This window comes from Eucyclogobius newberryi, unplaced genomic scaffold (genome assembly GCF_026437365.1).
Source record: "Eucyclogobius newberryi isolate DKJ021-1_F unplaced genomic scaffold, fEucNew1.0.hap1 SCAF_14, whole genome shotgun sequence".
NCBI lineage: Eukaryota > Metazoa > Chordata > Actinopteri > Gobiiformes > Gobiidae > Eucyclogobius > Eucyclogobius newberryi.
In genome coordinates, this window is record NW_027315768.1 from 35,109,175 (window position 1) to 35,133,817 (window position 24,643).

The 24,643-nt window shown below is 48.1% G+C and overlaps 1 protein-coding gene across 1 annotated transcript in view; it reads left to right on the forward strand.

The window, feature by feature from the left end:
- LOC140360027 (tensin-1-like) overlaps positions 1–20,301 on the forward strand; it is a 204,157-nt gene extending 183,856 nt beyond the window's left edge. Inside the window, exons 22-38 of the mRNA XM_072445325.1 lie at positions 56–151; positions 1,245–1,480; positions 1,551–1,678; positions 2,340–2,459; positions 2,520–2,888; positions 2,955–3,006; positions 3,305–3,683; positions 4,397–4,483; positions 12,202–12,330; positions 12,474–12,566; positions 12,769–12,846; positions 14,399–14,467; positions 14,538–14,564; positions 15,081–15,249; positions 15,922–15,990; positions 16,084–16,113; positions 16,759–20,301. Of these exons, the coding sequence (XP_072301426.1) occupies positions 56–151; positions 1,245–1,480; positions 1,551–1,678; positions 2,340–2,459; positions 2,520–2,888; positions 2,955–3,006; positions 3,305–3,683; positions 4,397–4,483; positions 12,202–12,330; positions 12,474–12,566; positions 12,769–12,846; positions 14,399–14,467; positions 14,538–14,564; positions 15,081–15,249; positions 15,922–15,990; positions 16,084–16,113; positions 16,759–16,897 (2,270 nt within the window). The 3' untranslated portion in view covers positions 16,898–20,301. The remainder of the gene's footprint in view (positions 1–55; positions 152–1,244; positions 1,481–1,550; positions 1,679–2,339; positions 2,460–2,519; positions 2,889–2,954; positions 3,007–3,304; positions 3,684–4,396; positions 4,484–12,201; positions 12,331–12,473; positions 12,567–12,768; positions 12,847–14,398; positions 14,468–14,537; positions 14,565–15,080; positions 15,250–15,921; positions 15,991–16,083; positions 16,114–16,758) is intronic.
- Positions 20,302–24,643: the final 4,342 nt, after the last annotated feature.

Here is a 24,643-nt window from a genome sequence, read left to right on the forward strand (position 1 = left end):
ACGAATGGATTGAAATGATTGTCATTTGTTTGATTGGCATTTGTTTGATTGACAGGTCGTTCTCCTCCAGGACTGGCCAAGACTCCTCTGTCAGCTCTGGGTCTGAAGCCTCACAATCCGGCCGAGATCCTGCTCAACCAGATCGGAGCAGGTGACCACGCCTTTAGTTTCTGTTTTATTTGATTTAGCATTTGGGATTCAGCGCCATCTTCAGCGCACGACCGTAACACGTGACCTGTGTGCGCTCTCACAGTCCTCTGTCCGACTGTTTCATTTGTGTCTTCTGTCTGACTGTTTCACCTGTGTCTTCTGTCTGACTGTTTCACCTGTGTCTTATTGTGTCTTCTGTCTGACTGTTTCACCTGTGTCTTCTGTCTGACTGTTTCACCTGTGTCTTATTGTGTCTTCTGTCTGACTGTTTCACCTGTGTCTTCTGTCTGACTGTTTCACCTGTGTCTTATTGTGTCTTCTGTCTGACTGTTTCACCTGTGTCTTCTGTCTGACTGTTTCACCTGTGTCTTATTGTGTCTTCTGTCTGACTGTTTCACCTGTGTCTTCTGTCTGACTGTTTCACCTGTGTCTTATTGTGTCTTCTGTCTGACTGTTTCACCTGTGTCTTCTGTCTGACTGTTTCACCTGTGTCTTATTGTGTCTTCTGTCTGACTGTTTCACCTGTGTCTTCTGTCTGACTGTTTCACCTGTGTCTTATTGTGTCTTCTGTCTGACTGTTTCACCTGTGTCTTCTGTCTGACTGTTTCACCTGTGTCTTATTGTGTCTTCTGTCTGACTGTTTCACCTGTGTCTTCTGTCTGACTGTTTCACTTGTGTCTTATTGTGTCTTCTGTCTGACTGTTTCACCTGTGTCTTCTGTCTGACTGTTTCACCTGTGTCTTATTGTGTCTTCTGTCTGACTGTTTCACCTGTGTCTTCTGTCTGACTGTTTCACCTGTGTCTTATTGTGTCTTATGTCTGACTGTTTCACTTGTGTCTTCTGTCTGACTGTTTCTCGTTGCTGAAGATGAGAATGATGCAGTTGGAGGTAAAGTTACGTTTGGTCACAAGAGTCAAAACCGTCTCCACGTTGACATTAAAACCACCTCATCTGAGTTAGTTTTGTCCATTTCAGTTTCAAGTGCAGCAGTTTCGTCGCATCAACGATAAACCCAGCGTTCTTCATGTTCATTATTATCCGAGCGCTCTCAGAAGGGTTTGTGGACTTTGCTTGATGTCTCTCTCGTTCGCAGCTCCCAGGAGTTACGTCGAGTCAGTGGCTCGATCGGCCGCAGCAGCAGGACCGGAGCCTCCCTCGTCTCCTACAGGCGTCAGCCCCCCGGTGGACGCTACAGACACTGCGGCCAAAGCACACCGCGCGGGCCAATCAGAGGAGGGCGTCGCTAAAGCCCCGCCCGTCAGCCAATCGCAGCAGAGTGATGACAAACCCCGCAGCCCCGTTTTGGAACGCCAACATTTAATTCCACAGGTGCGATCGGGTCATATTTTCGTACGCGATGACGCTGATCTGATGCCACACCCCCTTCTGTCCTCCACAGCCCAGCAGCCAATCAGAGAAGGGTATACGCGCGAGCCCCGCAGGGGGCAGCACTGAGCCCACGCACAGCCCCTCCCACTGTCTGAACCCGCCTCTGTCCAGCAGCAGCCCCATTCAGAGCACCCACGGGTGAGTCATACGGCTTTAAACGCATGGATAAGTTTAATGCCATACTGTGGAACATTCCTCTAGCAGAAAAGCACATTTAAGATTAACATGGCTTTTTTTAAAACTGAAAATGAGTTAATCAGTTAAGTTAATTAGCCTTAATAAAACATGAACAAAGACTTAAGTTACTAATGACGCATTCTGAATAAACTATTTGCTCATTATGAAGTGACGTTAATGCTTTATTATTAAGGTGTTTTTATTATAAAGTGTTACCAAACTATTGTGTTACTTTTATATGGATTACTGCCGCAAAAGTAACGATATCGCAATATTTAAACTAAATATGAAACAATAACACAGAAGACCTCCATCTGACAGAATTGTACTGTTTTTATTCTTGATTTTCAGATTTTGTCTGAATTAAACTTGATTTAGTCACAGTTTTGTCTCTCTAAATGTTTTATTTTGACTAATACGTTATGGCTTGAACGTGTTTGTTTATGTCACGGAAATTATTGTGGCAAAATGTGGCAAATATCGCAATAATATCGATATCACAGTACATGAAAGCCTTATCGTAAAAAGCCTTCTCGTATAGTCCAGTCTTTGGAGTTCTGGTTCTTGTGTGGATCCACATTAGTCGGGTCGTTGGACTTGAGTTCTGGTTCTTGTCTCGCAGGGAGCTTCCTTCAGTCGAGAGCGTCCTGAGCGCTCCGTCCCGTCCCACCACAGACTCTGGTTTTCGCTCCCAAACCACAGAGAGTTACTACCAGACGCCCACGCCGAGCTACACGCCCAGCTACACGCCGAGCTACACACCCAGCTACACGCCCAGCTACACGCCGAGCTACACGCCCACGTACACCCCGACGCACCCGCCCGGCAGCATGCCCATCCCGTACCTCCACCAGGGCCCCTCCTACCTCGACTCCACGCTCGGACCCTCGTATCCCGGCCCCGCCTCCCCCGCTCTGTCGTACCTGGGACACAACGTCGTCCCGGGAGCCTTCTCCGACCCGGGCGCGCCGAGCTGTGACCCGTACGGCGCCGCGGCGAGCCAGGGCAGCCCTCACTCTGTGCACAGGCAGGTCCCGGCTCTGCACCCGCTCCTCCAGGCAGCGCAGGCCAATGGGGTGGACACGGGGCGGGGCGTAAGTCCCGTGTTTGTGCGCCGGCCTTCTCAGGGCAGTCAGAGGAGTCCCGTCCTGACCAGGCAGGGCTCCTTCGGGCAGCAGCTCCAGAGCAGCCCCGTCCTGGGGAGGCAGCAGCTCCAGAGCAGCCCCGTCCTGGGGAGGCAGCAGCTCCAGAGCAGCCCCGTCCTGGGGAGGCATCCCTCCATTTCACAGGTGAGTGAGGAAGTGTGAATATATCATCACAAATATGAATGAGACCTGCTCCCTCTTTTACACAAACCTCACACCTTCAGTTGCTCCATCTTTTACACAAACCTCACACCTTCAGTTGCTCCATCTTTTACACAAACCTCACACCTTCAGTTTCTCCCTCTTTTACACAAACCTCACACCTTCAGTTTCTCCCTCTTTTACACAAACCTCACACCTTCAGTTGCTCCATCTTTTACACAAACCTCACACCTTCAGTTGCTCCCTCTTTTACACAAACCATCTCGTCTCTCGGTCTCAGGTCTCTCAGAGAAGTCCGAGTCTGGAGCGCCATCCTCTGCACAGCGGCTACACGACCCCTGACCCCGATCGCCACGGCAACCTGTCCCGGCAGAGCAGCTCGTCCGGGTACCAGGGCCCGCCCACCCCCAGCTTCCCCCCGTCGTCCCCGGCCACGCTGCAGGACGGGCCACCGCAGGGGGGCTTCATGCCGCTGCTCCCGGAGAAGAGGCGCATGTCCAGCGGCGACCGGCCCGGCGTCGCCGCGTCCTACAACACCCTGAACGGCCGGAGCAGCGGGGGGCCGGCGGGGGCGAGGGAAGGGGCCACGCCGACGGGGATGCCGACGGGGCAGGGGTACTTCCACACGCTCTCCGACTTCTCCAGGTTCCACATGTTTGGTAAGGAGCAGGTTATAGTCACTTTAAAGGTAGATAGAGCGCCCCCTGCTGCTCCCTTGTGAAAATACATTGTCAGAACAGATGTAAAGTCTTATTTTTCTTTCTTTATCATAATAAGACCCTATAATCATGTACAAAAACATTTCACATTGTCAAATCTGTCTTGGGGTCCATGTCGCAGCAGGGGGCAACGACGGACATTTCAAACATCCTGAAAATACATTTAACCATCACAGGGACTTTAATCCGGTCCAAATGTTCTGCTTTGAAATGCTCTGGGAGGAGGCGACACCAGATCTGCTCATGATTTCAAGTATTTACAGCAAAAATAAGGCATCACTTTGAATTTCATGGTAGAAAAATATAGTTTTTAAGCTTCAAAATGCAATTTGAGCTTCCAAAAAGCTATTGTGGGGTCGACATGTCTGTGCGTTTGTCCAGTTAAATGTGTTTAAGCAGCTCTGAGGTCATCATGTGTCTGAGGGCTTTTACTTCGACAAGACTCGCCTGGATTTAGCATATGTTGTGATATTCTGAGGTTAATCCCACTTTTTTCAAATACAATTACATTATGTTCCACTTCACTTTTGCTGAATTTAGGATGTAATAAATTACAAACTTTTAAAGGCACTAAAAGTGAATCAATTTATTTAATTGACGTGATTGTTGCTAGTACATTGTCCTTCTAAACATGTCCCCTCTGCGTCCTGTAGATGGCAGTCCTGAGAGTCGTCTGAACGTGAAGTTTGTCCAGGACACGTCCAAGTTCTGGTACAAACCGGACATCTCCAGAGACCAGGGTGAGACCATCGCACTGTGACCCATGTGGACCTCAAAACCTCACACAAATACATCACTATTAAGACAGAAAACCCTTTTATTTCAAAATATTTGTACTGCACTATATACAGCCGTACGCGCGTTTGTTTACCGGAGCCGCACAGAGGGACACGCCCACAGATAAAAAGACTCATGTGGCGCTTTGGCAGAATATTTATGAACGGCTCCATTGTCTTTCTAATCGAGTTAAACTTGTGTAATCCGGAGTCGCTTCTGCTCCGCGTCTGTTTGACGTGATCTCATTTCAATCCGAATCATGTGGTTTTCGTGAGAATGACATCATCCGAACCACGTTTTTGTGTTTGAACTGAACCAGGATCTGAACCAGTCTTAATGTTGACAAGTAATAGTATTTGGCTGTTTTTTAGTCCAAATTTAGCCATTGAATTTGCTTTTTTTAGTTAGAAAAACATTGAAAAGACTACTATAAAATATTTCCCGCTGAGCTGAACCCGGACTAAATCCAGGACTATGTTAAGACCAGAACTGGGGCTAAATCCGGACTAAACCAGGACTAAATCAAGATCTGGAACAGGACTAAATCAGAATTTGAGCCAAGGATATGAACCAATATCAAACATTGAGCTTAATCAGGTCCAACCGATATCCAAACCTGATTTATTACAGGACTGGTCTTAAACCGGTCTAAACCAGGTCTTAAACCGGTCTAAACCAGGTTTTAACCGGTCCAAACCAAGACAAGAAAACAAATCCAACCCAGGACTCGTTGCCAGACCTCAGTACTGACCCAGGACTCGATGCTAGACCTCAGTACTGACCCAAGACTCGGTGCCATACCTCAGTACTGACCCAAGACTCGATGCCTGACCTCAGTACTGACCCAGGAGTCGATGCCTGACCTCAGTACTGACCCAAGACTCGGTGCCATACCACAGTACTGACCCAGGACTCGATGCTAGACCTCAGTACTGACCCAGGACTCGGTGCCAGACCTCAGTACTGACCCAAGACTCGATGTCAGACCTCAGTACTGACCCAGGACTCGATGCCAGACCTCAGTACTGACCCAGGACTCAATGCCAGACCTCAGTACTGACCCAAGACTCGGTGCCATGCCTCAGTATTGACCCAGGACTCGATACCAGACCTCAGTACTGACCCAGGACTCAATGCTAGACCTCAGTACTGACCCAGGACTCGATGCTAGACCTCAGTACTGACCCAGGACTCGGTGCCAGACCTCAGTACTGACCCAAGACTCGATGTCAGACCTCAGTACTGACCCAGGACTCGATGCCAGACCTCAGTACTGACCCAGGACTCAATGCCAGACCTCAGTACTGACCCAAGACTCGGTGCCATGCCTCAGTATTGACCCAGGACTCGATACCAGACCTCAGTACTGACCCAGGACTCAATGCTAGACCTCAGTACTGCCCCAGGACTCGATGCCAGGACTCGTTGCCTGACCTCAGTGCTGACCTAGAACTCGATGCCAGACCTCACTACTGACCCAAGACTCGGTGCCATACCTCAGTACTGACCCAAGACTCGATGCCTGACCTCAGTACTGACCCAGGACTCGATGCCTGACCTCAGTACTGACTCAAGACTCGGTGCCATACCTCAGTACTGACCCAGGACTCGATGCTAGACCTCAGTACTGACCCAGGACTCGGTGCCAGACCTCAGTACTGACCCAAGACTCGATGTCAGACCTCAGTACTGACAAAGGACTCGATGCCAGACCTCAGTACTGACCCAAGACTCGGTGCCATGCCTCAGTATTGACCCAGGACTCGATACCAGACCTCAGTACTGACCCAGGACTCGATACCAGGACTCGTTGCCTGACCTCAGTGCTGACCTAGAACTCGATGCCAGACCTCAGTACTGACCCAGGACTCGGTGCCAGACCTCAGTACTGACCCAGGACTCGATGCCAGACCTTAGTACTGACCCAGGACTCGATGCTAGACCTCAGTACTGACCCAGGACTCTGTGCCAGACCTCAGTACTGACCCAGGACTCGATGCCAGACCTCAATACTGACCCAGGACTCGGTGACAGATCTCAGTACTGACCCAGGACTCGATGCCAGACCTCAGTACTGACCCAGGACTCGATGCCAGACCTCAGTACTGACCCAGGACTCGATGTCAGACCTCAGTACTGACCCAAGACTCAATGTCAGACCTCAGTACTGACCCAGGACTCGATGCCAGACCTCAGTACTGACCCAGGACTCGATGCCAGACCTCAGGACTCGATGCCAGACCTCAGTACTGACCTTGGACTCAATGTCTGACCTCAGTACTGACCCAGGACTCGATGCCAGACCTCAGTACTAACCCAGGACTCGATGCCAGACCTCAGTACTGACCCAGGACTCGATGCCAGACCTCAGGACTCGATGCCTGACCTCAGTACTGACCCAAGACTCGATGCCATACCTCAGTACTGACCCAAGACTCGATGCTAGACCTCAGTACTGACCCAGGACTCTGTGCCAGACCTCAGTACTGACCCAAGACTCGATGTCAGACCTCAGTACTGACCCAGGACTCGATGCCAGACCTCAGTACTGACCCAGGACTCAATGCTAGACCTCAGTACTGACCCAGGACTCGATGCCAGGACTCGTTGCCTGACCTCAGTGCTGACCTAGAACTCGATGCCAGACCTCAGTACTGACCCAGGACTCGATGCTAGACCTCAGTACTGACCCAGGACTCGGTGCCAGACCTCAGTACTGACCCAGGACTCGATGCCAGACCTTAGTACTGACCCAGGACTCGATGCTAGACCTCAGTACTGACCCAGGACTCTGTGCCAGACCTCAGTACTGACCCAGGACTCGATGCCAGACCTCAGTACTGACCCAGGACTCTGTGCCAGATCTCAGTACTGACCCAGGACTCGATGCCAGACCTCAGTACTGACCCAGGACTCGATGCCAGACCTCAGTACTGACCCTGGACTCGATGCCAGACCTCAGTACTGACCCTGGACTCGATGCCAGACCTCAGTACTGACCCAAGACTCGATGCCAGACCTCAGGACTCGATGCCAGACCTCAGTACTGACCCAGGACTCGATGCCAGACCTCAGGACTCGATGCCAGACCTCAGTACTGACCCTGGACTCAATGTCTGACCTCAGTACTGACCCAGGACTCGATGCCAGACCTCAGTACTGACCCAGGACTCGATGCCAGACCTCAGTACTGACCCAGGACTCGATGCCAGACCTCAGTACTGACCCAGGACTCGATGTCAGACCTCAGTACTGACCCAGGACTCGATGTCAGACCTCAGTACTGACCCAGGACTCAATGCCAGACCTCAGTACTGACCCAAGACTCGGTGCCATGCCTCAGTATTGACCCAGGACTCGATACCAGACCTCAGTACTGACCCAGGACTCAATGCTAGACCTCAGTACTGACCCAGGACTCGATGCCAGGACTCGTTGCCTGACCTCAGTGCTGACCTAGAACTCGATGCCAGACCTCAGTACTGACCCAGGACTCGATGCTAGACCTCAGTACTGACCCAGGACTCGGTGCCAGACCTCAGTACTGACCCAGGACTCGATGCCAGACCTTAGTACTGAACCAGGACTCGATGCTAGACCTCAGTACTGACCCAGGACTCTGTGCCAGACCTCAGTACTTACCCAGGACTCGATGCCAGACCTCAGTACTGACCCAGGACTCGGTGCCAGATTTCAGTACTGACCCAGGACTCGATGCCAGACCTCAGTACTGACCCAGGACTCGATGCCAGACCTCAGTACTGACCCAGGACTCGATGCCAGACCTCAGTACTGACCCAAGACTCAATGTCAGACCTCAGTACTGACCCAGGACTCAATGCCAGACCTCAGGACTCGATGCCTGACCTCAGTACTGACCCAAGACTCGGTGCCATACCTCAGTACTGACCCAGGACTCGATGCTAGACCTCAGTACTGACCCAGGACTCGGTGCCAGACCTCAGTACTGACCCAAGACTCGATGTCAGACCTCAGTACTGACCCAGGACTCGATACCAGACCTCAGTACCGACCCAGGACTCAATGCTAGACCTCAGTACTGACCCAGGACTCGATGCCAGGACTCGTTGCCTGACCTCAGTGCTGACCTAGAACTCGATGCCAGACCTCAGTACTGACCCAGGACTCGATGTTAGACCTCAGTACTGACCCAGGACTCGGTTTCAGACCTCAGTACTGACCCAGGACTCGATGCCAGACCTTAGTACTGACCCAGGACTCGATGCTAGACCTCAGTACTGACCCAGGACTCTGTGCCAGACCTCAGTACTGACCCAGGACTCGATGCCAGACCTCAGTACTGACCCAGGACTCGATACCAGACCTCAGTACCGACCCAGGACTCAATGCTAGACCTCAGTACTGACCCAGGACTCGATGCCAGGACTCGTTGCCTGACCTCAGTGCTGACCTAGAACTCGATGCCAGACCTCAATACTGACCCAGGACTCGATGTTAGACCTCAGTACTGACCCAGGACTCGGTTTCAGACCTCAGTACTGACCCAGGACTCGATGCCAGACCTTAGTACTGACCCAGGACTCGATGCTAGACCTCAGTACTGACCCAGGACTCTGTGCCAGACCTCAGTACTGACCCAGGACTCGATGCCAGACCTCAGTACTGACCCAGGACTCGGTGCCAGATCTCAGTACTGACCCAGGACTCGATGCCAGACCTCAGTACTGACCCAGGACTCGATGCCAGACCTCAGTACTGACCCTGGACTCGATGCCAGACCTCAGTACTGACCCAAGACTCAATGTCAGACCTCAGTACTGACCCAGGACTCGATGCCAGACCTCAGGACTCGATGCCAGACCTCAGTACTGACCCAGGACTCGATGCCAGACCTCAGGACTCGATGCCAGACCTCAGTACTGACCCTGGACTCAATGTCTGACCTCAGTACTGACCCAGGACTCGATGCCAGACCTCAGTACTGACCCAGGACTCGATGCCAGACCTCAGTACTGACCCAGGACTCGATGCCAGACCTCAGTACTGACCCAGGACTCGATGCCAGACTCAGTACTGACCCAGGACTCGATGCCAGACCTCAGTACTGACCCTGGACTCGATGCCAGACCTCAGTACTGACCCAAGACTCAATGTCAGACCTCAGTACTGACCCAGGACTCGATGCCAGACCTCAGGACTCGATGCCAGACCTCAGTACTGACCCAGGACTCGATGCCAGACCTCAGGACTCGATGCCAGACCTCAGTACTGACCCTGGACTCAATGTCTGACCTCAGTACTGACCCAGGACTCGATGCCAGACCTCAGTACTGACCCAGGACTCGATGCCAGACCTCAGTACTGACCCAGGACTCGATGCCAGACCTCAGTACTGACCCAGGACTCGATGTCAGACCTCAGTACTGACCCAGGACTCAATGCCAGACCTCAGTACTGACCCAAGACTCGGTGCCATGCCTCAGTATTGACCCAGGACTCGATACCAGACCTCAGTACTGACCCAGGACTCAATGCCAGACCTCAGTACTGACCCAGGACTCGATGCCAGGACTCGTTGCCTGACCTCAGTGCTGACCTAGAACTCGATGCCAGACCTCAGTACTGACCCAGGACTCGATGCTAGATCTCAGTACTGACCCAGGACTCGGTGCCAGACCTCAGTACTGACCCAGGACTCGATGCCAGACCTTAGTACTGACCCAGGACTCGATGCTAGACCTCAGTACTGACCCAGGACTCTGTGCCAGACCTCAGTACTGACCCAGGACTCGATGCCAGACCTCAGTATTGACCCAGGACTCGGTGCCAGATCTCAGTACTGACCCAGGACTCGATGCCAGACCTCAGTACTGACCCAGGACTCGATGCCAGACCTCAGTACTGACCCAGGACTCGATGCCAGACCTCAGTACTGACCCAAGACTCAATGTCAGACCTCAGTACTGACCCAGGACTCGATGCCAGACCTCAGGACTCGATGCCTGACCTCAGTACTGACCCAAGACTCGGTGCCTGACCTCAGTACTGACCCAGGACTCGATGCTAGACCTCAGTACTGACCCAGGACTCGGTGCCAGACCTCAGTACTGACCCAAGACTCGATGTCAGACCTCAGTACTGACCCAGGACTCGATGCCAGACCTCAGTACTGACCCAGGACTCGATGCCAGACCTCAGGACTCGATACCAGACCTCAGTACCGACCCAGGACTCAATGCTAGACCTCAGTACTGACCCAGGACTCGATGCCAGGACTCGTTGCCTGACCTCAGTGCTGACCTAGAACTCGATGCCAGACCTCAGTACTGACCCAGGACTCGATTCTAGACCTCAGTACTGACCCAGGACTCGGTTCCAGACCTCAGTACTGACCCAGGACTCGATGCCAGACCTTAGTACTGACCCAGGACTCGATGCTAGACCTCAGTACTGACCCAGGACTCTGTGCCAGACCTTAGTACTGACCCAGGACTCGATGCCAGACCTCAGTACTGACCCAGGACTCGGTGCCAGATCTCAGTACTGACCCAGGACTCGATGCCAGACCTCAGTACTGACCCAGGACTCGATGCCAGACCTCAGTACTGACCCAGTACTCGATGCCAGACCTCAGTACTGACCCAAGACTCAATGTCAGACCTCAGTACTGACCCAGGACTCGATGCCAGACCTCAGGACTCGATGCCAGACCTCAGTACTGACCCAGGACTCGATGCCAGACCTCAGGACTCGATGCCAGACCTCAGTACTGACCCTGGACTCGATGCCAGTCCTCAGTACTGACCCAGGACTCGATGCCAGACCTCAGTACTGACCCAGGACTCGATGCCAGACCTCAGTACTGACCCAGGACTCGATGCCAGTCCTCAGTACTGACCCAGCACTCGATGCCAGACCTCAGTACTGACCCAGGACTCGATGCCAGACCTCAGTACTGACCCTCTTGAACAGTTGTGTGTCCCTGGATGACATCACTCTCTGTGGGCCCTTCACAGCGGCTCTGGTCCAGACACATGGCCCACATTAGAAACATGTGCACTCGGATCTCTCGTTGAGCCTTGTCATGTCACTGGAAACAGAAAAGTCCTGTTTGGCCTTCGTTTACACGCTTTTGGCTCGGCTCAAACGGACGGAAAAGTTTGTAGAGGCAAATACAATGCAGAGTGTGTTGAATTCTGTCCAGTGGTAACTTCAACATTTGTGGAAAATATTAACTTTACAAATATAAGCTAATATGAAAGCTGCACAGGACTCTCCTGGGTCCTGGATCTGTTGTGAATCCAAACAACGTCAAATCCCAATGTAATAGGTCATTAATCAACCCAGACGTTTCTACAACAGCGTATGACAATCTTAAAGACATGAAAAGGGCCTAATTACAGCAAATGTTTATAGAACGCTAATTAGTGTCGACTCTTTCAGGTCTAACCTTAAAAAACTGAATTTTGGTCTGTAACTGAAATGGGAAATGTGTTGTGATAATGATCCACAAATGTCAAACCACAAACTATTATGAAAAAATACTTGTGTTTATTTATACTGACATAGAAGATATTGGACTTTGTGACAGTTTTTGTTTCATGTGGACAGGCCCAGACTTGAACCAGGCCAAACTAACGTGCCTGATCCTTCTGACCTGTGACATATTCACTGAAGTGTGAACTCTGCCCCGTTTCAGCCATCGGCCTGCTGCGCGAGAAGGAGCCCGGGGCCTTTGTGATCCGGGACAGTCACTCGTTTAAAGGAGCGTATGGACTGGCCATGAAGGTGGCGTCGCCTCCGCCCACCGTGCACCCCAGCAAGAAAGGTCCGTATGACCCTAAGGCCCTAATGTCACCTCTGACACATCTGTATGGAAGTGAGGTGCAGATTCGGCCCTAATGTCGCCTCTGGCCCTGTAAAAGCATCAGGTTCTGTGGTTGATTCCGGTCTCACTCTTGTGTTTTGCAGGTGACTCGAGTAATGAGCTGGTCAGGCACTTCCTGATCGAGAGTAGTCCCAAAGGAGTCAAACTCAAAGGCTGCCCCAACGAGCCCTACTTCGGTCAGTTACATTGATAAAATTGAATGTTGGAATTTCTTGTGTGTTTATATTCATGTATATCTGTGTATATTTGTGTATATTTGTGTATATGCATGTACATTCATGTGTTTCATGTATATTTGTGTATATTTATGTATTTTTGTGTATATTCATGTACATTCATGTATATTTGTATGTATATTCATGTATATTTGTGCTCCAGGCTGTCTGTCGGCTCTGGTGTATCAGCACACCATCACTCCACTGGCCCTGCCCTGCAAACTGCTGATCCCGCCCTCAGGTACAGCCCTGTGGTCTCACACTGCCCTGTGGTCTCACACTGCCCTGTGGTCTCACACAGCCCTGTGGTCTCACACAGCCCTGTGGTCTCACACTGCCCTGTGGTCTCACACAGCCCTGTGGTCTCACACTGCCCTGTGGTCTCACACTAGCCCTGTGGTCTCACACTGCCCTGTGGTCTCACACAGCCCTGTGGTCTCACACAGCCCGGTGGTCTCACACTAGCCCTGTGGTCTCACACTGCCCTGTGGTCTCACACTGCCCTGTGGTCTCACACTGCCCTGTGGTGTCACACTGCCCTGTGGTCTCACACAGCCCTATGGTCTCACACTAGCCCTGTGGTCTCACACTGCCCTGTGGTCTCACACTGCCCTGTGGTCTCACACAGCCCTGTGGTCTCACACAGCCCGGTGGTCTCACACTAGCCCTGTGGTCTCACACTGCCCTGTGGTCTCACACTGCCCTGTGGTCTCACACTGCCCTGTGGTGTCACACTGCCCTGTGGTCTCACACAGCCCTATGGTCTCACACTGCCCTGTGGTCTCACACTGCCCTGTGGTCTCACACTGCCCTGTGGTCTCACACTGCCCTGTGGTCTCACACTAGCCCTGTGGTCTCACACTGCCCTGTGGTCTCACACTGCCCTGTGGTCTCACACTAGCCCTGTGGTCTCACACTGCCCTATGGTCTCACACCAGCCCTGTGGTCTCCCACTGCCCTGTGGTCTCACACTGCCCTGTGGTCTCACACTAGCCCTGTGGTCTCACACTGCCCTGTGGTCTCACACTAGCCCTGTGGTCTCACACTAGCCCTGTGGTCTCACACTGCCCCCTGCTGAACAAACCGCTCATGTGTCACGCTTCAAAAGAGATTCAACTTTGTCAAATAAGAACGTTAAAACGACCTCAAAATCATTATAAAATTGTTTTATTCTGAATTTCAGTGACTGGATTTTGCAGTTTATATTTACAGTGTGTTTTTCTCAGTTTTAAAATTAAAAATGACAAATTCACCTTCAAATAACATTTATTTACAAAGCACAATTCATACAAACTGTAATTCAAAGTGTTTTACAGTGTTTAAAACACAATGAAAGAAAATAAAATAAAAATACAATGCAATTTATAAAAATGTAAAAGACCTTGTACGACCTTCTGGTCTTACATTGACCTTGTACGACCTTCTGGTCTTACATTGACCTTGTACGACCTTCTGGTCTTACATTGACCTTGTACGACCTTCTGGACAAATATTTTCAAATCCAAAGGTCCAAATTCAAAGGTGACATTTTTCCACATCATTTGAAGATAATGAAACATGAACCTCCTGATGAAAAGGTGTTGTAGCTTTCAACAGAAACTAAACTTCTTTGTTACTATCAGTGCTTTAAAGGGCCATCAGCCTCATATTGTCCCTGACTCACACTCTCTTTCCTCACTGGGGCCGCTCGGGGCCGGGGCCGCTCGGGGCCGGGGCCGCTTTGGGGCCGGGGCCGCTCAGGACCTGACTCAGGTTCAGTCGCCCGTTTGACTTTGTGCTGCCGTGTTTTACAGATCTGAGCGAGGACGCTGCAGAAGTGGCCACGCCCAGCGCCGTCTCCAGCCAATTGCAACAAGGAGCAGGTGCGGTGTTTGCACAGATAACGACTTCTTAACTTTGAGTGAATCGTTTCTAAACGTGTTTGTCGTCCAGTTTGTGGAGCCTCTGCCGACTCTCAGGGTAAACCTCCCGTCGCCCGTGACCTTTGCCTTCCGTCGTCACTGACCTTTGTCCTGACCTTTTTCGTGTTTAACCGCGTGTTCAGATGTGGAATGGCGTTGCATGTGAATGTTGTCGGCTGTCGGCATGGAAACGGAGCTGCAATGGCACGAGCAGAACGAGCATGGAGACCGTCCGTCGACTCCGCCTCCCGCACGCAAAACGTACAAACTGAACGAGGTCGCGCTTTGCCCGTTGGCGACGCCCGGTCGTGATCTGACGCTGACCCGACGTTTACGGCTGAAAACGCGACTAAACGATAAACGCGACGACGGCGTAAAGTGCAGATAAAATGAGGTTATACGTTAGCTTTGTGAACGAAAGGGTTCAAAAAGTGAGTGGAGCCTCGCGCAGACGCTTCGACCTTCTTGCTCGACCGTCGGCGCAGAATGGCAGCCACACCTCCGTCTGTCCGCCCCGGGGCAGCTCTTCGCCGGCGTTTCTCTCGACGTCTCACTTCTTCCCGTGTGTTTCTAGCGTGTAACGTGCTGTACCTGAACTCGGTGGAGATGGAGTCCCTCACTGGCCCTCAGGCCGTGGCCAAAGCCATCTCGGAGACGCTGGCCTCGGCGGCGCCCCCTGCTGCCACCGTGGTGCACTTCAAGGTGACGGGACAAGGCATCACGCTCACCGACAGCCAGCGCAAGTACGTTTGTCCAATCGTGATGATCATGTGACATTTGGACTGTTTGGATGATTAAAATGGGCGTGTTTCATTTTGAGTTTGTGCAAGTTACGATTTAACGAAGAAAATGTTGTTGAAATGTTTTGGTGATGATGTGATAATCAAATAAAATACATACAAAAAAATTAATAAATACAGTGAATACAATCAAATAAAATTAATAAAATGAATACAATTAAACAAATAAAATTAATAAAATACAATCAATTAAATACAATAAAATAAATTCAATAAAATAAAATCAATAAAATACAATAAAATACAATGAAATAGAATAAAATAAATAAAATACAATAACATAAAATGAATAAAATGAATAAAATGAATAAAATGAATAAAATGAATAAAATGAATAAACAATATATCGGTGATATTACCGTATCGTGTATCGCATCGTGAGGGGCCCATGTGATTCACGGCCCCGGTTACGAGCATTTCGCCGTCATCACAACTGTGCGTTCACGTTAGCACTTTGGGGGCGAGCTAGCTTTTGTTTATTTCCCCATGGCAATTCCCTCCGCCGCCAGTAGATGGAGCGCTAACACTGAATCCTGATCTTCACGTGTTGGGTCAGGATTCAGGATTCCTCGTGACATAAACTGGCTGTAACTCGATCACGTTTTGTGTTTTTAGGGTTTTCTTCCGGCGCCACTACCCGAGTAACACTGTGACCTTCTGCGACACTGACCCCCAGGACAGGAAGTGAGTATCGACCAATCACAGCGCACCAGAGAAACCACAAAGAGTCAAATACAAATAAATCCATGTCTGTTTTTTTTGCTTTACATTTTACAGATGGAGCAAACCTGACGGAGGCTCAGCCAAGTAAGTGATGATGTCACGGTTTACCTGGCCCCGCCTTCAGTTCAAACCAGGACTAAACCAAGACTAAACCAGGTCTAAACCAGGGCTAAACCAGGTCTAAACCAGGGCTAAACCGGGTCTAAACCAGGACTAAACCAGGACTAAACCAGGGCTAAAACAGGACTAAAACAGGACTAAACCAGGTCTAAACCAGGTCTAAACCAAGTCTAAACCAGGTCTAAACCAGGTCTAAACCAGGACTAAACCAGGACTAAACCAGGTCTAAACCAGGTCTAAACCAGGACTAAACCAGGTCTAAACCAGGTCTAAAACAGGACTAAACCAGGTCTAAACCAGGTCTAAACCAGGTCTAAACCAGGACTAAACCAGGTCTAAACCAGGTCTAAACCAGGACTAAACCAGGTCTAAACCAGGTCTAAACCAGGGCTAAAACAGGACTAAACCAGGACTAAACCAGGACTAAACCAGGTCTAAACCAGGTCTAAACCAGGGCTAAAACAGGACTAAACCAGGACTAAACCAGGTCTAAACCAGGACTAAACCAGGTCTAAACCAGGTCTAAACCAGGACTAAACCAGGTCTAAACCAGGTCTAAACCAGGTCTAAACCAGGACTAAACCTAATGAAACGCGCCGTGTGTTTCAGGCTGTTTGGCTTCGTGGCACGCAAACAGGGCAGCACCACGGACAACGTGGGTCACCTGTTCGCCGAGCTGGACCCAGCGCAGCCGGCTGGCGCCATCGTCAGCTTCGTGTCCAGAATGATCGCTGCGCAGAAGAGATGAGCGACCGAGCGGATCCACGCGCGCAACGCTAGCTCTCCTAGCTTTACGCTAGCTCTCCGCTAGTTCTCCGCTAGCTTTCCGCTAGCTTTCCGCTCTCCCCCAACGAGAAGTCCAAAGCCTGGTCATTCGGGACGAGTCGCTTCCAGCGCCGCATTAGCTCTCTCTTTGCTTCCTGCTTTGACACCTTTTTGGACACTTTCGCGGCTGGTTTTGTTTGGACGGATTTGCGATTGGAGCAGAGGAAGTGCCAAAGCGGCGAGACGGTTTGATGACGGACACGAAGGGAACGGCGTTCATCGCGCACGTGGGTTTGACCATTTTAAAAGACAAAGTAAAGTTGTGCCGGGTTAACGGGCGTGCTTAGAAATCTTGCGCAGACTTTTTATTTTTATTTTTTTACGGGCGACCACCGACGACAGAAGTGGTCGGGCGTGCACTGGGGCCGGCCAAAGGGGGCGGGGCTTGGTCCAAAAAATACTGGTCTGTTTTGATGCTGTAGGTCAAACTCTGCTCCGCTTTGAGCAAAGTCTGTAAATATTAAGAAACAGCTTTTTGAGTCTTGAAAACGTGATTGTTTTTCCAGCGATGCGACGCCAGGGCTGAAGTCTGAATATGCAAATGTACTGAGGGCGTCGCTATGGAGACGCTGCTCCGTCCGGACACTTTGTTACGCCTCTGATTGGTCACTGACTGAAACCACACACCCACACATCGAAATGACCCTTTAATTTTAACTGTATCTAAAAATATGTAATAGTGATAATGTCCATGACGCGATAGTTTGTAGTTTAAAATGTATTTAAAACCTAAAACCTTCAGTTTGTTTAGTTTGAGAAGTGTATTATTAATTATCACATTAATTAACAAACATTTGGAGTTATAAATGCATTGACTCGTTGGAGCTGGTGTCATTCCCAGCAGTGACCAGCAGGAGGCGCAACGAGGCGTCCGGTGATGGAGCCACGCGCACGGCTAACGGTGCTTTAAAGGTGCACTGAGGAACCTTTCGGGCGGAGACGCGACCTGTTTGTCTCCATGGAGATTAAAGCTTTAAAGATCGAAGAGTTTTCCTACTCGCCTCTCCACAGACCTGACCTGTCGAGTTGAGATCGACCGACGAGGGCTTTTTTCAGAGCCCATATCTGCCGCTAGGATACGTCGAGGCCGTTATCTGCCGCTAGGATACGTCGAGGCCGTTATCTGCCGCTAGGATACGTCGAGGCCGATATCCGCCGATACGATGCGTCGAGGCCGATATCTGCCGATACGATGCGTCGAGGCCGATATCTGCCGATACGATACGTCAGTGCCGATATCTGCCGATACGATGCGTCGAGGCCGATTTCTGCCGATACGATACGTCGAGGCCGATATCTGCCGCTAGGATACGTCGAGGCCGATATCTGCCGATACGATACGTCGAGGCCGATATCTGCCGCTAGGATACGTCGAGGCCGATATCTGCCGATACGATACGTCGAGGCCGATATCTGCCGCTAGGATACGTCAAGGCCGATATCTGCCGATACGATACGTCGAGGCCGATATCTGCCGCTAGGATACGTCTGTGCCGATATCTGCCGATACGATGCGTCGAGGCCGATATCTGCCGATACGATACGTCTGTGTTGATATCTGCCGATACGATACGTCAGTGCCGATATCCGCCGATACGATACGTCGAGGCCGATTTCTGCCGATACGATACGTCGAGGCCGATTTCTGCCGATACGATACGTCGAGGCCGATATCTGCTGATACGATACGTCAAGGCCGATTTCTGCCGATACGATGCGTCGAGGCCGATATCTGCCTATACAATGCGTACGATGCGTCGGTGCCGATATCTGCCGATACGATACGTCGGGGCCGATATCTGCCTATACGGTACGTCGAGGCCGATATCTGCCGATACGATACGTCAGGGCCGATATCTGCCGATACGATACGTCGAGGCCGATATACAGGACAGATTTTGATCATTTCACCCAAAATATATAATATACAAAACTAGAAAAACAAGAAAATAAATGAATAACAATGATGATAATAATAACAACTAGAGGGCGCTGTTCTACATAAGGAAATTAGGGCTATAATGATAAAAGAAAATGCTTTAAAACTCTAACTTTTAAATTCTCTTCTTCTGGGCTCTGGTTCAAGCGGCGCTAACGTGTCACAGCGCCACCATCAGTCAGGCTTTAGAACTGCAGTTTCAAACACGATACCTCCGGCTCACACACCGATAGTTTAAGACCGTTTAAGTCCAAAAACCGTGGAACCGTGCGAGACAGAGACCACGACCTCCAGGCGACCTTTCAGACGACCTCCACGCGACCTTTGCAGTGCACCTTTAACTCTCCAGCGTGTTTTTTTCCCTCCACGCTCACGTGACCGCGCCCGCCGTAAGCGACTCCATGAATATGCATACGACTGATATACAACTGAAGGTATTTATTGTGCTCGGTTCTGCGTATACTCCTCGTATTGTAAAGTATAAAGTACACAAAGTACACACAGAGCTTTATTTTGGCTATCTTGGAACGTACCATACTCGGTTATTATCACTGATATTTTTGAATGTTTGTTCTTCACTTGCTTGTGGCACGTTTCTCGGGGAGGCCTGTATTTTATTTTGAAAAGCGGGGATATAATTATATTTTGTACGCTGAACTTTATTTTGAAACCGGCCGAAAAGATTATATTTTTGTCCAATCGAAGCACTTAAATGTTTGAGTATTTTCAGTTTGTTGTTGTTGTTTTTCCTTTTTTACTTCAGTTCCGTGTTTTATGCAGTAACGCTCGCCCTCTAGTGGTCGATACGTGTCTTTACAAAGGCTCAGAATATTTGGGGTTTTCAGAGCGCACTGTAAAACTGAAATATGACTTAAAATGACTTGTATTGGAACGTGTTTGAGTAGTTTCAGTACAGTAACAGTACTTTTACTTCATTTGCAGTATCTGATGGGGTTAATTACAGGGTTAATTGTAATAATCTTTGACTCTCTGACTCATCGTTAATCATTATCTGGACTGTGCACACTCTAAAACTCGTGCCAAAAGACGTTTCATATCAAAATTGGATGCAATATTGAATCAAAATGTCCAAAAAGTCATAAATACTTTGTCATTTTCCATCAATAATATACTTTGTTGTGCATCTCAAAGCTTTACATCACTATTATTGATTAATAATTGACATTTAACGGGTTAAAAATGTGCCGTAGAATTAATCGTTGGACGAGTCGACCGTGGAATGATCGTCAGTATTTGGCTTTTCCAAGGTTTTTCTGATTTACCTTAGATTTGATCATTATTTTGAGCTGAATTATCATACGATGGATTAAAAAAGTTTATTTAAAAGTTAGTATTGGAGTATTTACATTGTTTTGGGTAAATTTTGACGACCTGAGGGTAAAAAGAGAACGACAAGGGAAGAAAAGTCACCATTCCACTGACGAGAATAATCTAATCTAATGTGTAATTTCACTTCAGATTATAATTAAATGTTTTAAGATGCTTCCACCATTAGCCAACGGAATCCCTGAATGTGTAAAGTGTATAATCTAGGACGTACAAGTCAATAAATGTCTAATCCTGTCAGAGATTACTTAAAACAAGATTAATAATGAGAATTTAAGTCATTATAACTTGAGTCGTTCTTTGCAGTGTATTTTTGTCTCTTTTTGTCTCTTTTTTGTCCTGAAAATGTCAAGTTTTCTCCCACAAAAAAAATCAGTTTTATTACTAATAATAGATCAAATAATAAATATCTGCACTTAATGTCTGCTGTTACCGTGGTTTCCAAACTAAAAATGTCAGATTTGTCCATAAAAGGTTCTGTTTACGCTGCAAAAAATGTTCAAATGAGTTCAAAAGACTTGAATTTAGGACAAATTCTTGTTTTGGACTTTTACAAACATTAGACCCCATTGATAAATCGTATAATATGACAACAATAATAAATACTTGAACTGATACATTTCCTATTTAATTAACATTTTCTAATTGCAAATATGTAAAATATACAAGAATCATAATATTTCTCCAAGATTTCGTTCTAACCCTCAAAATATGTCGGTGTAATCCCTCATTCGTCCAGGCGTGTTCCATTGTAGAAAAAGCTTCAGTTGTGGTCATCTGGACTCAGTTAGAAAAAATAGACGTTTCGACTCTCATCCAAGAGTCATTGTCAATAAAAGAATTTAGATCGAGAACTCCGATATTAATACTGTTCTGTGGTAAGTCCCGCCCATTGGGAGGAGCCTTCCTGAAGTAGAAAGAGTTGTTTGTTTCAACAGAAACTCCCCCCTTGTATCTACCGAGCCTATTCAGAATCTTAATGGGCTATTAGAATCCTCTTTGTCTTTGTCAACCACCCTGAGTACCTGATTAGCATCTAAATGACCTGGTCCTCTATCTTTCCAGGGGTTCAGTAACCCATTATAAATAACAGGAAGATTAAACCTTAGCCCTCCATTTCTGTTTAAAGAAGGTCTTTCTTTTTTAACAAAAATAGCTTCCTTGACTCCTCTTTCAAACCATCTTTTCTCCTGCTTAAAACCTTCACCTCACCGTCTTCAAACGAGTGATTAGAGGCTTCAAGATGGAGATGCACGGCGCTCTGAGGTCCTGAACGTGTATTTCTTCTGTGCTGATAGAGCCTCTTGTGTAGAGGCTGTTTCGTCTCACCTATGTAACGTTCTTTACAACTTTCTTCCAATGCAGTGAAGAAAGAGGAGTCAAGGAAGCTATTTTTGTTAAAAAAGAAAGACCTTCTTTAAACAGAAATGGAGGGCTCAGATTCAATCTCCCTGGTATCTATAATGGGTTACTGAACCCCTGGAAAGGTAGAGGACCAGGACAAGGACATTTAGATGCTAATCAGGTACTCAGGGTGGTTGAGCCAGGGTCTCACAAAGACAAAGAGGATTCTAATAGCCCATTAAAATTCTGAATAGGCTAGCTCGGTAGATACAAGGGGGGAGTTTCTGTTGAAACAAACAACTCTTTCTACTTCAGGAAGGCTCCTCCCAATGGGCGGGACTTACCACAGAACAGTATTAATATCGGAGTTCTCAATCTAAATTCTTTTATTGACAATGACTCTTGGATGAGAGTCGAAACGTCTATTTTTTCAAACTGAGTCCAGATGACTACAACTGAAGCTTTTTCTACTAACCCTCAAAAGATTCTGAATTTCAAGTCGTTTTAACTCCAGTTTCCGTGTTTTGCTCTGGACCCTGAATGTGTCTTTGTTTTGCTCCAAATGTATTTGTATATTACTGTATATGTATATTATTATTATTATTATTATTATTGTACCTTTATTATTTCTGATGAAAACATTAAAACGCAGTTCCACTCGCGTCGGGTTTATTTTTCTCACACGGTCGTTCTGAGTATCAAAAAGTCATCTTCAATCTGAGCAGCAGCGTTTACACACTCGCGAGCTTGTTTCAGTTATAACTCCTCCCATTGCGCTCAGGACCAATCAGAGCTCAGGAGAGATGAAACGCCGCTACTTTCAGTCGGATTAATAATGACTCTCGAGAGAGTGGAAAGTTTGAATCTTTGGTACCGCGGCCCCCTCCTGGACAGATGAGGAACAACACCGACTTTCATCAGCCTGATTAGTATGAAAAACACTTTGAACACCAGAAATATTGCATAATATTTAAGACAATGTGCAAGTTTGTTGAGGTAAAGACAGCGACGGTAAACTACAACAACCGTTGAACGATGATAAATCTATATCTAAATGTATATCCTCTGCATTTGACCCTTCAGTCCCTTCAGGTTCAAACCTGTCACCAGTGTTGTGCCTGAGCGCGTCCATTGAATGAAAGTTCAATGGACGCGCTCATAATTTTGGTGAACGTGAACTGAACGAACTGTATTACTGCCGACAAAAGAAACTCAGTCTTTTTCATTTCGATCAATAAAGGGTCAGATTTCTAGAGACTTCTAGGTGAAAAACACACTTATGTTGAGTTTTATCATAAGGTCGGAGAGGATGGGAACAATCTGCATTTCTGTGCAAACTTTGCCTCTGGGGAAGTCTGTCCCTTCAGTCTGAATGTAAATCCTGGGGAAGGATTCAAAATTGGATGAAGATGAATCTGACACATATTTTCAGCATTAAACTAATAAAATAATTGCTCCTGTGGTTGTATTTGGGCTGTGGAAATAATTTAGAACAATTATTGCATAATATTGAAAAAAAAATGACTGAACTAGTTAATTTTTTGGAGCTGAACTTAGTTCAAAATTTAGAATTATGAACTATGAACTGAATTGGTTCATGTAGAAAGTGAATTGGCGTAAATTACCACCTTAAATGAACCAAGTTCATCTGTTTTCATTTGAATCGGTCCTAAATCGGAATAACGAGCTCCAAAAAGTCTCCAAAGTGCCGTTCGCGCCACAGTTTAGAACCTCTGGCCCCGGACGAGCGGTGGAAGTGTCGCCTCTCTCATGACATCAGTGCCCGCTCCGCAACAGACCGTGTGATGAACGTAAGAGTTAGAAACGGGGCTTGTAAAAGTTTATGGACTCCGGTCGCCAGTAGTTCCATAACGGTGGAAGAATGCAGACGGCGTAAACCTGCAACAATGTCCATCCCCCGAATAAAAGGAAATGTTCGCGTCTGGGCCGTGAGATCATGAGAAGTGGACCCGAACAACTGGACCGGGACCAGCGCGGTCTTTACGGGACGGAAGCGGGACTATGAGCGGCGGACCATGAGGGATTACTACAGCTTCAGTGGACCAGGTCCGAGCCGCTGGTCCAGGAACTGCATTTAGCCCAGAGTTTAAGCGCAAAGATAAGTCAAAGTGAAGGTCAAAGTGAAGGTCAAAGTGAAGGTCAAAGTGAAGGTCAAAGTGAAGGTTACATGTGCTAAAAGGAAGTCTACCATATTTTCTGGAGTATAAGCCAAAAAAATGCATGGTAGAGAAGAAAAATCCCACCCAAAATCCAAAACTCACCCAAATCCAACCCAAAACTCACCCAAAACTCATCCAAAACCCATCCAAAACTCACTTAAAACTCACCCAAAACTCACCCAAAACTCACCCAAAACCCACTAGCCAAAAATGCATAATAGAGAAGGAAAAAAAATACATAAGTCACATGAAACTCTGTTGCAAGTGTGAAAATAACAAATAGTATCACATACAAGTCGCTCCGGAGTATAAGTATGTAAGTATAAATATAAGTATAAGTCGCAGCCCGGCCAAAACTATGAAAAAAGGTGCGACCTATAGTCCGGAAAATACGGTAATTTGTTTAATCCTGCGCCTCCTTTCCTCGTTACAGTTCGACATTTTCAGCTTCCTGTTCGTTAAAAATTTGTGCGTTCCACAAACAAACAGAAGATTTAACAATTTAACACGTTTCATTATTGTCCTTGTTTTTTTTCTTCATATTTCTCTGTAAATTAAAAGTATGTTACATCCTGAAAACACCACAAAAAAGTCCAGATTCGGTTGCGAGAAAAACGTAAATATAAATGTCCCGTTTGCAGGGGCGTGGTCACCTTATACATGATGTTCCAATCTGAAGTAAGTGATGTAAAAATGCTCAGGAGCTCTCATGGCTTTTACACTGTCATTTGACCAGCAGAGCGTCATTTGACCAGCAGGGGTCAGTGTTGGCCACAGGATCGCTCTCACGCCGCAGCAGCGTTTAAGCAGGTTTGTGGCTCATATGAAGCGACGTTTAGCAGGTTTTTTGTTTGTTATG